The sequence below is a fragment of the Parasteatoda tepidariorum genome, chromosome X1 (genome assembly GCF_043381705.1).
Source record: "Parasteatoda tepidariorum isolate YZ-2023 chromosome X1, CAS_Ptep_4.0, whole genome shotgun sequence".
Taxonomy (NCBI): domain Eukaryota; kingdom Metazoa; phylum Arthropoda; class Arachnida; order Araneae; family Theridiidae; genus Parasteatoda; species Parasteatoda tepidariorum.
Genome location: NC_092214.1, coordinates 9,619,176 through 9,633,852, shown reverse-complemented (window position 1 = coordinate 9,633,852; position 14,677 = coordinate 9,619,176). Strand labels below are relative to the sequence as shown.

Genomic DNA, 14,677 nt, shown 5'->3' with positions numbered 1-14,677 from the left:
TCAACATTTATTCTATTCAACTTTAGAAAAACACTTGCATGAGGTTTGATAGCAAAAAAGGATACAAAAACTCACATGATTGTTGTTCCAAAGCTGAATTAAATAAACTTTGAAGATGAGATTAAAAATTAAAAATGGCGAAGACCTTTGATTTTTAATGAAAGTTTATGAAAGTTATGGTTTTTCTGAAGGGATCCTCCTCTCAAGGAGTTTTCTTGTTTGTGTTACTAAATCAACGAAATAATTCATATAAAATTTTAAACCTCTTTTAATTATTCTCCTTTATTTTTTCTGTTGAAGTACTCATAGAGTCATTATTACAGTGCTATGGTAATTTCTTGATATAATACCCTATAGTCAAATTCTAGAGACAGGTTTTCTTGGAAATTTTCTCTTAGATTTCAGATATACAGTCAGAAATTTTTGTCTTAAACTCAAAAGAAAAAAAAATCTGCAAAAAATAAGATTTTTTAGAAAGGATTATGTTACTTTATGTTTGGCACCCTGAAAAACATAAGTATACAAAAAATAAAAAAATTTTCTGCCTACTTTTTCTGGTTAAATCTGCTGTTACTTTTTAATTTTTTTCGAATACTTTTTTCAATAAACACGGATTAATGTGTCTCAGAATAAGTTTTGATATTTTATTTTGAACAAACTAATTCTAGCATGCAAGTTATAGTATGAGAAGTAGAATGTGTCAATTATCAATTTATCTTTTGAAGGTTATTATAGTAAATATTTTTCCGTATAAAATAGGCATATTGATTCTATTTTCATTTATGAAATTTCCAGGAGTTATTATTATTAATATTTTTTTTTTTTTGAAATTCTAATTTGTTAAAAAATTATTATAATTTTAAGGGCTTTTTCAATTTTTTAAAACACTTTTTGCTTTAAATAATAACTATTTATCCATTGTTGTAGAAAAATTTAATTAACACAATCTTCATTTTTAAACTCACACTTGACTAAGAGGGAAGTATCTGTGCATATTTATATATATTTTTTTAAAGAAGTTAACTAAAAGAAATACGTTTTGAAAAACAGCTTAAAAGATTTTTCTATAACTTATATTGAAAAGTATTAGAAAATAAGCATTTAAAGGTGAATTTTTTAAAATAGAAATATTTTTCACAAAATTATATTAAAATTTAAAATCACTTAAAAAATATTACTGTACCTCCTTGAAAAAAGAGAAACTTATGAAAATTAACCAGTTGAGAATAATCCTAAGATTAATAACAATAATCAAAATTAAACCTATATTTTACTATATATTAACAGTATATATTAGGGGAGAGTGGCTCACCTTGGGACACTTTTTTTTTTTTTTTGATCAATTATTGTCAAAATTTTATCTGGTATTCTTGTAACATTTGAAAACATTTGTAACTGGGTTTTGATTTTGTATCTGTCATAGAAAAAATTTTAAAAAATGTTTTGTTACCTTGCTATTTCTCCAAAGGTGTACCTCCTAGTGAGGCACCTTGGGACAGTTAAAAAGATGTGAAAAGTTAAGTGGAAATTTTTTAAAAATAGTATAACTAAATAAATTTGTATTTTTTAATTTTGTTAATAAAGTTTTATTTTGTTAGTTTCAAGTTCTTGGTATACAAATCTAATTGTTCAGAATCAAATACCACACCTGTAGAGCGGTCAAAGCTTTGATCTGCTTAAGTTTTAACATAATGTCATTTGAATCTATGTATGATTTGTCTTCTTTTTCGGGATTAATAAATGTTGCAGATTTATTCACTCTTCTCAAAACTGATAACTCTTTTTCATCTCCATCAACTCTTTCAACGCAATATACAAAGGCAACAACAGATCTTTCACCAACAAATTTATATGAGCAAAATCTCCAATATGTAATCTTGTTTCACTACTTTTTTGTAGGTGAACTTTTTTCTTATCGTTAAATATTTTGTTGTCACTTTCACTGTTCATTTCATCTGAGCTGCAAGCATCATCATCACTGTCATCATTGCATAAATCACTAATTACTGGTTTTCTTCTGGATGTATTTCTCACTAATTCTGAGAGCATTAAATCGATATCTTCCCAGATTTTTTTTTCATTCTCCCAGTTTGGAGGAATGTTCATTTGGTTTGGCGAAGCACGCTCATATATAAGTGCATGTGCATCACATATTGTTAATCCTTAATGGTACTTGGAGGCTTGTAACATATAGCGTACCAAATATGTTTCTTCCTCACCTGTGAATATGTTGCGACTCTGTTTATTTAAAATATATTTAAAGTTAGAATTTGACTACTCTCTTTTTTTTAAAGGAAATAAAATGCCGGTTCAGAATGATCTTACTAATACTGTATAATTCAGCAGCTTTCTTACAAGTCATTTCCTCAGATAAAATTTGCACCAGCTTTTTCAACATTGTTAGCACAAACTGCTGCATTATTTTCATACTTTTTGCTTCTAATTCTGGTCATTAGTTAAGTCTAATGAGTTCCTAAAATATGAAATAATAACTATTAATAAACGCAGATTATATAAATCAGAAAATACTTTGCATGCACAATATCTTTTTGTTAAAAATCTATTTTTAGTAAAGATTAATTATGCATATCTAGTGTCCCAAGGTGAGCCACCTCCATCTGTCCCAAGGTGCACTATATTCTTAATAGGATATTTTAAAATATCATACTTTTAGGCTTACAATTAGAACAATTAAATTTGATAACTTCTAAAGGGAAAGCTTTATACTTCATTATATTATCTTTTATTTAAAATAATTTCATTAAAATTTCTTTCTACAACTAATTAAACTTTTATATGAAAGTAAGTAAGCATGGTTCAAGAATAAAAATCTTTTTAAATTCTTACCTGCTTAATCAAGATAATCAAAATATGTTCCAAGATTAGGTGATGCTGACATTTATCTGAATCTGAAAGAACTAAAAGATAATTTAAAATTTATAGCCAAAAATAGAAATGTCCCTGGGTGTACTGTGTCCCAAGTTGAGACACTCTCCCCTATTCTATTTATTAACAGTGATCAATATTAAACACTAATCAAAATTAAACCTTTTTGTGTGTAATTATTATTTTAATAGTTAATGCATATTTCTTAAGTGAAAGGTAGTTTTTTTTTTAAGGAATGGCAGTTTATTTTTAGAAAAAAGGCAAAAAGGTGAATTTATATTGATGAAAGAGCTGGCTGCCGTTCTAAAAATGCTTAAGGAGGAACACTCTGATGAGTGAAAGACTAACATGGAGGGTGGTTTGTGGAACTTCCTAGAACGATAAAAAAATCTTGATTTATTTTAGCAAAAACATCTTTTTTATTTTTTACTGACCTAAAATAAAAAACAACCTCTTGATTTTTTTTCATATTGAAAAATATGGCATTTAACATTATAAAGAAAGAAAATGAAACAAGTTAAGCGTTAAAAAAATTGTAAGGAAAGAAAATTAAACAAATTAAGCTTTAAAAAAACTGTGTTTTTTTTAAAAAAGTTTTTTTTGGCTAAAGACCACTTTTTATTTTTTTAATGATCAAAAACAAAAGAAACACTCTTGAGTTTTTTTTTTCAAAATATTACATTTAACGTTATGAGAAAAAAAACTGAGGTGATGAAAGTTATTACTTCCTATTAAAAAGTTCTTGAAATTCACCTAAGTAATAGCTAAAAAAATTATTTCAACATGACATTTAAAAATTTAAATAAATATTTCCACCATTTAAATATCTGAACTAGATAGTGTTGACTTTTTTCTTTTAAAAGACTTCAAAATCAAAAAAAGATATAGACATTTTTAACATATGAACCACTGTCTGTTGTTATTCTATTTTCCTAAATTGAGTCAATTTTCAAAATGGCCCTCTTACCATAGTTTTAGTTCAGAAATTCTCAAAAAATTATTTTATCTTCATCTTCTTTTTGTCTTCTTTTTCATCTTCTTTTGTTATTATGTTTGAATAAAGTCACACTGTATCTCTACTTTGGGATTGTTCTTTGTATTAGTGCTGTAACATTTTAATCTCTTTTTAGTCTCATTTGGTAAAGACTGAAGGTTGGGAAGCATTTAAATCATGCATAAAGACTGAGATGAGAAATTAAGTGGAAGACTTGGATTACAGAAGTATAGATGAATGGTTTTTTAGGGAAAATAAAGTAAGTGACAATTATATTGAGAACTCTCAATATGTATAATAAATAAATAATAATGGATACTTCATGAAAAGTCAAAAAAAAGATGTCACTTACCTTGTTTTTCTATAAAATCAGAGAAATAGTGATTTAAGTGCAATTAACATTTATTCCTGAATTATTGTCAATATTGTTAAAGCAATAATGTAGATTATATTTAGTATGTAGAAATTTCTAAAAATGTAATATACACAGCAAAGTATAAATTTAAAGCGTATGTGCCTACATAATTTTTCATCAATTACGTAACAGTAGCTTATAGCATTTACTTATTAACTGTTCAAATTTCATATAAAACAGAGTTTCTATAAAATTTTTTGCAATTTATTACAATGTGATAGATAATACATGAGAATTTTTTGAATTCCTTAAATTGCATTTTGTATTTATTTAAAAATATTTTTTCTTGGGTGCTCAGGGCACTAATGAACTCCTTAGTGCATACTTTAGAGGGTAAAGTGCAATTATGGAACACAAATGGACAGGTACAAAATATCATATCATATAACCCATTGTCAGCACTCATTTTAATTCTCAGGACACTAGAGAGTGTTTGTTAACAGGTGCATAGTTTGGTTTAGGGACAAAATCTTGTGGGCAAAATTTCTCTTTCACAAAAACTCACGAGATCAATATCTCATGTGGGTGAAATTTTGCTGGGTCGAAATCTCATGTGGACATAATATCGTGTATGCTGATTTTTATTAATTTTTAATGTGAAATCTTTAAGAAAAACACCTCTCTCTCTCTTTTCTTGTGCTTAGGACCCACCTTGTCTTAATTAGTGGTTATTTTATTCACTTATTCAAAAAAATTTTCTAAATATACAAAATAAAGAAGATACTTATAAGCTCACATTATGATTCTACTACGAATTATGTGCAATTCCACGGAGGTAGCTCATCATTGTTCTGTTACCCTAATCTTCAACAATATTTCAAATTATTGGTTTCATGTCTTTATATCATGTCATTAATTCTTTTAGTTTCACTTCTGCCTGCAATCAAGTGTCCAATTTTTACTTTCTTTAAAGACCATTCTTTCTGATGAAATTGTAAGCATTTTCAAATACTAGATGATGAACTCCTAATAACGAGCTAAAATGCTAGCCTTCAATAACACTGTATGTACTTGGAAGTTCATTTGCTACTTCTCAAAAACAATTCCACATTTTAATTGGAAAACGGGCGTAGGCATTGCCCAGTTTTTTTAGACCTACCAATCTTTATTTTCTTCGAGATCTGATACAGATGCTGAAAAACGTTTTGTAAATACATCACTATCTGAAATAAATTTGAATCACAGCTGAATGCAATCTCAATCACATCTACTGATACAAATGCAAATGCAGCTAACTTTCTTTATTCCGATGTATAATCCAGGTCATTTGTGTATCTGTTTGACATTATAAAAGATCACAAGATCATGTATAATAATAAAAGGCTTTTCCTATAAAATCTGCAGAATATATATGATTTTAATAATAAAAGTTTTTTTTTCCAAGTATTTGGTTGGATCCACACAAGATTTTGTTATTTTGGCTATAAAATTTCGTCTCAACACCTATAGTTTGTGACAATGCTAATTCACTATATTGAGGGTGCTGTGAATGCACCATTTTAGCACTCTTTCCACTCCTAATATCCACCACAGAACTGACAAACGACCTGCTTTTGCTCTGTTGTTGGGGTAACTGCTTCTTCTAGAACTTACTTTTTTGTAAAAGACTTTTTGTAATGGCTTGCTTTGCATTTATTTTTTTCTGAAATCATGTCCTAACTAATCAACAACTCACCACAGTTATAAATCCTGATTTTGTTCTGCCCACTCAGTAAAGCCCTCCAGCATCTTAAAAATGAGTTCCAGGTTGTTTGGTGCTGGTCTTGTTCTGTTCTATCTCTACCTAACATTTGCCGCAGCAGTTTTGTCATACCCTATTTTACAATAATAAATATTTAACTAACAAAACAATACCTTTTTATACATAGATTGGCCATTCTATTCTAAATTGATATGTGACCCATCCTGCATCAATTTTATTTTGGTTAAGTTAAGATTGGTGGTATACAAATTCTTAAACTGCTAATTGCATTTTTACAAAGAAAGCACTTAAAACATGATTTTTTGCTTGTGTGATACAGATAAAAAAATGTCATTATTTATTAATCTTAAAAGGCTGTTGAGCTTCTCTTATGATCAATATAATAAAATAACACTCTTTTGACTCAATTTCCTGTACTCAGCTTTTGTTTTATTGCAGACTGTTGCAAATGCTATAAATAAAGAATTGCATTGCTAAAATTCACTTAAAAAATGCTAAAAATTGATAAATTAGTATAAAGTATATTTGGAAAAAAATGTATGCTTGATATTTTTTAATTTTTTTATGATAGAATGCTATTTTTGCTTCGTACTATGTCTTTGTTTATGCTTATAAAATCTGCCTAGGTTACCTTAATGACATTTAACTTTTTCTTCCATATTTATTTATTATTTTTATTTTAGTAAATTTAAACTGTACTGTTCAAAACAGAAGTTACGTAACTTACACCTATTTTATATTGGATGTCATTTAATCATTTATTGAACTTCAAAACCCAAACTAGTTAAGTGTTGATTGATGAGCATTGAAAGTAGCTAATGTAGTTCATACAAAAAATGAGTAGAAAAATATCGTTGAAATTCTTTGTGCACAATTAAATGTTTACTTTTCAATCCTATGTTCTAAAATCAAATGTTTATGTTATGTTAGTAGGTTATTTATATTTATGTAAAAACACATGTATATAGATTTTGTAAATTATTTATTACTCTCATTGTTCATGAAATGGAATAAGTGTGAAATCTAAATTCTTTTTCAGTTATAACCTTCTTTTTCATGTTATAAACTAATAAAAATTAAATATATCATATAGTTTATTTTTATGAACTGATTTTTTCGTAAAGTTAAGGTGCTTTGAAAACATTACAATGGCTTTGAAAGAGAATCAATTCAAGAAAATCCAGAAGAAAAAAAAACAGATTAATTTGTCAACAATTTTAGAAAAGAAAGTTAATAAGTCACTTTTTCCTCTTGATTTGAATACCATTTATCAGGTTCAATCTTTGACCGAGTCATAAAAAATATCAGTGAAAATAATATTTGACATTCATAACCTATTTGTAAAAATCACTTAACAATGAGAATTTGTTTGCACACTTCATAAATATTTTGTTGCAGTCCCTTGCCAAATTATTAGTCTCACTATAAGATTCTATGTAAAATTATAATTATCAAGTGATGCTATACAACTTTATTGTTTTTACGTGACTGAAACAGGTTTGCACTTGTTTACCATCGTTTATCAATTGGTAAAATTATGCGATATGTAATATAAATTCGAAGATTGGATAAATTAGATGATATATTATATAAATATAGAATATTTATTATATCAAGTATTATATTAGTATATTATAATAATTAGACCAAATTATTTGATGTGCTATAGTTTTTTAATAATTACATGTTTTGCACGATTTTATATGCAATACTTTTATATTTAAATATGCATATAATTGGTTTTTATTCAAGAGATTTTTTTATATACTTCCTATTTGTATTTATTGTAACATATTTCATTACTATGTTGATACACGAATGTAAACAAGTGCAAACCAGTTTCAGCCGCGTAAAAGCAATGAAGCTGTATAGTATCACCTGATATTTAAGATTTTACATAGAATCTTATAGTGCATATTATAATTTGGCCAGGGGCTGTATACGCTGCACAGATCAGGAATATATGATTCCTCTTCATTTTAAGAAGTAACTGAGGTTTGTGATTTTTCTTCTCAGCCTGTTAAGGAAACAATCTGAAAAATACCACTGATGGTTCCTCAGATTAATGTCATGGCTGATTTATGATAAGATTAGTAGTGTAGACCAAATAATTTTCATTAATAATTTTTCTGAAATGTATTGCATGTTGAGCTGAAAGCGTGGATGTTTCGGCTCAAGTGCAATTTTTGCAAGGAGTTGTAAACTTTTTTAACAGTATGAAAAACTATGTTTTCACGAAATTTTATGGAAAAACTTACTAATTTTAGTTTATGCAAGTGTGAAGTTTGACATCCGATAACTCTGATATTTCATCTTGAAAAAAATTATTTTTTCATTTTGTTTCCCAAATTTTTATCCCAATTGTATCAAATTCTTATCCCAATATTTGATTTGTTTTCCTTCTGTATTTACATTTTGTGTTGTTTAAGCAATAGAAAATTAAAGAAAATTTACTTGGTTTTTGAAAGTGAGTGCTATTCCAAATAAAATAAACTACAGACAGATCAAAATAGCATTAAAGTGCAAGTATACTTCTAATGAACGTAGGATAAGTTAATGATGTGAGAAATTACAACCTAATAATTTTATCTTTAAAGTAATTGAAATTGCTTCACCTTCGAGCAAACAGAAAATTTAATTTTAAGTGGTTTAATTATAAAACGCTAGGATATTAGCAAGGGTTACAGAATTTTGGCTTTCCGAAACAAATGTTTTTTTCAGTCTTAAGGTTGACAAAAACACCTTTTATTTTTAAAAAAATCTTGAAAAACATTGTTTAGACTGGAATAGAAATATTTGATAAGTTTTAGTTACAGTAATATGATTGGTTGTTTTAAACAAGCAGACAATATCAGAGCAGGAATATGCCCTTTTGAAGCAACTTTGAATTAACAGTTTTAAGCTTTAAAATTGATATACATAACAATTTGAATCCATTAGAATTGTAACTAGATATTAATTTTTTAACACATCATAAATATGAAATAAACTAAAAATAATTCCTTCCTGTTAGTAACAATAATTTTTTCTTTCAATTTGAATGATAGCCTTATGAGTTATAAATAACAAAATATTGAGATTTTATAAAGCTATAACATCCATCATTTCTGTATTAAAATGAACGCATCTAATTTCATAGGACTTTAGAAATTCTGATTCTATTTTTTTTGAAGAAGTAGAGGGTGGTTCTAAGCAATATTTTTGAACAAATTGAAATTTCTTGGTCAAAAATCTTATTTAACTATATCAGGGACATGGTGAGAAAATATTTATTTCGAGGTTAGCCCAAATTATAAACTCATGCATACTTGTGTAACCTCACTCATGGCTATTTTGCCAAAATTTCAAAATAGCGAGTTTTTGAGATAGCAAGTTCGGAACTAAATATGTTCTAAAAAGTAGAAAAATATATTCTAAAATATTACTCAAAAAAATAGTCATGAAAGATAAGAATAGCTGCTAATAAATATGTTTGTAATGATAGTTGACCATAAGTCAATTATATAAGTTGACTATAAGACAAATAATTTCTTTGCCAAATTTTATCGGATAGTCTGTATGACAAGTAGTCAAAATAATCATAAGTTTTGTGATTCTTATATATTGAATTTTTTTCCAATTTCAAATAGAGCTTTCTCCTATCCTTCTTAGTGTAGTTAATCCAAATTCTATTGCAGAGGGTGAAAATTTATTCTGTGAGCTGTGAAAACCAACTTTTTTGTTTCTTATTATTAATTTAAGACCAATTTTTTCATTGCAAGCTTTGATCTCCAACTTTCGCTGGGTCTAGGGGCATCCAGATTATTGACCTAAATAATCTTACATCCACTCTTCAATCCCAATCCTTATTAGAGCTCTCTCCACTGTGTTAATGCAAAAGGACCACATAAATTAGAATTGTTCAAGTCTATTATAGTAAATGCAATGATTGCTATGCAGAATCTGAATGGATTGGTACAAACATTGGTAGGATGAATCCATATAGGACACCACAATAAATATATATATTAAATAATCCTAGATATTATTTATTAGGTTTTTTAAAAATAGTGATGTAGACAGAGTTTTAAATAAACATACAGAGTTTTTAAATAAAAATTAGGGGCTTTGTAAAATTTTTAAAGTATGTTTATTAATAATGCTTGATTTTCTTTTTTACTGACTGTACATATTTGTTCTGAAAAAAGTATCCCCTGTTTAAAGTTAACAAAATAAGAACAAATCATCCTTATTCATTTTTATTGTAAAAAATAACATTGCATTTTTCTTTACTTAATGATTTTCACAGCACTCCTTAATTATGATGATTAATTAGTGCATCTGACAATTTAAAACGCAAAATTAGACACTGAAATGTACGTTTTCTAGATAAACATTTTTATCCCAACAAATATTAAGTAAGTGGGATAAGAAAGCCTCAATTAAAAAAAAAATATGAGGCTGGTAATTTCTTAAAATTTAGATCCTTTATTATTACATACTTGTATTTTTTTCTGTATTTTTTTGGCCAAAAATTTCCACATAACTATATAGCTTGTTCATCTAGAGTTACTCAAAATAATTTATAACAATTATTTTATTCAATAATTATATAAAGATAGTTTTTACAAATTTCTACACTTTCTTATGCAAAGCAATATTAAGTAACATCCAAAATATGAAATAAATAAATTGAAAGCTAAATGCATATTTTAAGCTAATTAAATATATTATTAAGTTATAAAATGTTATTAAGTTAATAAAAAAATGTATTACAAATTGTATTTTGCATGAAATTAAAAATTTTAAGCAAAATACAATTTGTAATATATTTTGTAATCTACAATTTGTTGATAATTATTATCTTTCATACAAATTAATATTCTAATATACAGGGTTAGTCCTACGTCATCAGCGACGTCACTAGCTCTCCTCGTTCCAAACAAAGTTTTGAACGGAGCAAACAATATAGCGTTTCTCATGTAGTTGAAAGTGGGTCAACTAAATCTTTGAATATATTAATATAGAGTCGAATTTAACCACTGACATGGCAAGAAAAAGTGTTGCATATATTAATATTACGTTAATCTCTTTTTATGATATTAATTGGAATAGCTTATTAATTGCAAATGATTATGAAAACTTTTTGTATATATGATTGAGAGAATTTGTATTTAATATTTACCATATAAATTGTATTTATAATCTGGAATTCGGAAATTTGTGAATTTTATTATTTGGAAAAAGTTATTTCTAATTTATGTTTAATTTTTCTTAAAATATGTATATTATATTAAAAAAAAAATTTTTATAATATTGAGACAACTTATTAATTGTAAATAATTATGAGAATTTTAAAAGAAATTAAAAAGTTATGTAAGAAGCATGAATAAAGTCAGATAAATTAGTGAAAATTATAAAGCATTTTAGATACACGTTTTTAAAATAGCTCAAATTAATTGGTAAATTTACTAAAATGATAGGAAGTAAAAAAAAAAAGAAATTATATAAACAAAAGAGTTGACAGGTCTTAAAACATATTTACAACCAAATTATGAAATAAATATGGATGACTTGAATGTTACGTTCACTGCAACAAATAGAATATTACTATGAAGGTAATTTAAAAAATTTTGATTTAGACTGTCAAATGCAAATTTTATTCTATAAAAAGTGATAACAGTAACATTTGCCAAAATAAAAGCTGTATAACTAAATATGCATACATACATTAAAGAATTAAGTTTCTAAATTAAAAAATTTCTTAAAAATTTGAATTATATTTATTTGAAATGCATGCGAAATTAATATTATTAAATAAGTAAAATTTAAACATCTATGTGAATACATAGATTAATAAATATGAATGTTAAATAAAAGTTTATGTATGGGATAAGTATGTTTTAAAGAATTCTAAAAAAATTCATGTTGCACTTTCTTATCGAATAAAATAGGAATCTGAGATTTTAAGATAAATTCATATATAACACCTAAAAAAAATTGTTCCTCTCACATTTTAAAATGAAAATTAGAAATTTAAAATTCTAAAATAATTTAGCTATTCTATATATTAAAATTCTGGAAACTAAACATAGTATTGACCCTTTTAACATAACACTACACTGTACTATGATAACACTACACATTAATATAGCACTACACTACTAACGTTAAGAAATAATCTAATATTATTATTAGATAATAGATACCTTATTATCTAATAATAAGGTAACTTAATTTTCTCAAATAATTAATGCATAAAACTATAGTTAAAAACTAATTAATGATGATGTTGACAAATATAAACAAGATAAAATCTCAAGTCAAAATAAATCTGAGTTTAAACTAAAACTCTGTGCAGATTTAAAATTAAATAAGTTAGTTACATAATTTATTCCTATTTAGTAGTTAAAAACTAAAGCTTATGAGAATTAGCATCAATAATCAGAAAATCTTAAGCAAACAAAGTTTACAATAACTACAAATTTTATCATCAGACATAATTAAATAAACAGACATATTAGTATTGATAAATACAATCTAATTATAGATTAAAAATTAATTACAAAACGTTTTAAAACAATGCATGCCTATCCATAACTAAAGAAAAAAATTAGATGTAGGTCAAGAATATGTAACAAATTCTAAATAAAATAAGACATTATTTTAAACATGAAACAAGAGTTAAAAATATTGGCGCTTAGATTTTTATACATCAAAATTAAAGATAACTTGACCATTTTGAAACTTTTTTTTATAGCATTTAATGTGCTTAACTCGTAAAATCTACTGATACTCCGTATAAAGAAAACTACTTAAACTAGGAATAAGTCCCTTAGAAGTGCTATATAAATTTATTTATTTCAATAATAAACTAAGAATCTTGCAGTCTTAAATTCACATAGGAAATGCCATTGAAATGGTTCGTTCGAAAAATTGTTTGGAAGGAGGCGGGGTTTGACGTCATAAAATACGTCATCACTGTCCCTGTCTATTGTGCTCAATGTTCTTGAATTTGCACTGTTTGTTCCTGAGAAATGGTGGAAATGCTGAATGTAAAGACAACATGATGGGAACCAAACTCTATACCGATCTTCTTAATAGGCTTATTATTCTAAAAAAGTTTTGATTATCAGAATTTTTTTTTTTACTGTTCAATTAGGATAATCATTGCACAGTTGTCACCAGAAAACAGTGTTTATTAAGTGCTGCTCTTAATGGTTTAGAATAATAATTCTTTTTCTAATACCTTGAGTTTCTTCAACTTTTTAAATCATTTAGTTGTATTATGCATACTTAAGTATTTCAAGTATCTATGAAAGTTATTTAGCTATTATTAATCAATAAGCAATCAGGTTATTTTCTGTGGTTTATTTTTTTAATACATAAGTGCAAAAAATTCAGTTCTTACTTTTAAAACATAACTTTTAGATTTTTCTTGATCTTGAATTTTGGCTCATAACAAAATTCATGTCATATTCAAAAGTGTCTAAGAAAACAAACACTAGCATTGAAACGACTTTATGAAGCACCCTCTATTTTGATACAAATTTTATTATGGTGGACTAAAAATGAGTTAGATGAAATAAATACACTGCAACTGCATCTATAATTTTATTATTTCACATATTATCGCAGTCAATGTGCAATAATTTAATTCCATATTATACATTGAGAACTTAAGAAAATTATTCTTTCATCTGATACGAAAGACACTATTAAATTCTAATGTTTAATTTTTAACAACAGTTAATTAAACAATAAATATTTGCTTTAACAATACAGTAACAATCAGAAGAACAATATAATAACATTTCATCAAAATATGAGAACTTTTGGTTGTGTTTCATTGATATTTATTAAAATTAAAGAAATTATAGTCAAAATTTCAGCAATTTGATAAGTTAGCTGCAAAAAATAAATCACATTTCTCTAAAACTTTTGATATAGATTTAAAGAAAGTAACATGACATTTTTTTTAATAAAAATAATTCTGACATGCCAAAGCGTACAATGTCAATGCTTGATAAACTGTAATTGACTTAAATTTTTATGGAAATTATAAATAAGATCAAACTTAATCTGAATTCTAAGACTTGGTACTGTCTGAATCACTTTCTTTCCATAAATGGCAAATTTTTACACCATAATTGCTTACTTTCAATTTTAATATGTAATGTCAATTCCTTTTTCTTCTGGTAGAATTAGCAAAAATAGAGAAATTTTGCTGTTTATGTAATTGTTCATTTAAATACTTCAATCTTATTTTTTAACATTTGTTATATTTTTTATGTGTTGCTTTGTAATGATCATCACAGATTTTTTTTTATCTTAAAGCGGATGTTTTAAGTTTGAATTTCATATAGTGATGCTAATACATTATTGAAGTCATTTGAAGTTCTATTATTAGTCGGAAAAAAAATCCTATATTTTTTATTTTAACAGAATACACTGCATTTCATACCTTAAAAGCATATGTAATATTTTATTACCCTCTAGTGAATTCTCAAATTGACAAATTTGTAGACTGTTACTTTCTTATAACATAAGAAAATTGGTTCTGCTGTGTTGAGAATTATAAGTTGAAATGTCACCTTTTACTTTCATGTTCTCCAGAAAGTTAAAAAAAGCCTATTTTTAGGTGTGCATATTAACCAATAACTTTCATTTTTTGGTTTAATAAGTATTACTATTTTTTAAA

The 14,677-nt window shown here is 26.1% G+C and overlaps 1 protein-coding gene across 6 annotated transcripts in view; it reads left to right on the top strand.

Annotated features, from left to right (window-relative positions):
- LOC107446245 (Mitochondrial calcium uptake 3) overlaps positions 1–14,677 on the top strand; it is a 58,814-nt gene that overhangs the window by 27,418 nt on the left and 16,719 nt on the right. For 4 of the 6 annotated variants that reach the window (XM_071187662.1, XM_016060856.3, XM_016060845.3 and 1 more), the window contains one exon: positions 4,017–7,089. In XM_071187662.1, coding sequence (XP_071043763.1) covers positions 4,017–4,085 — 69 coding nt within the window. In that variant the 3' untranslated portion in view covers positions 4,086–7,089. Of the gene's footprint in view, positions 1–4,016; positions 7,090–14,677 lie in introns of those variants that run through there. The other 2 variants (XR_001584367.3, XR_011638237.1) reach the window with 2 other exon arrangements.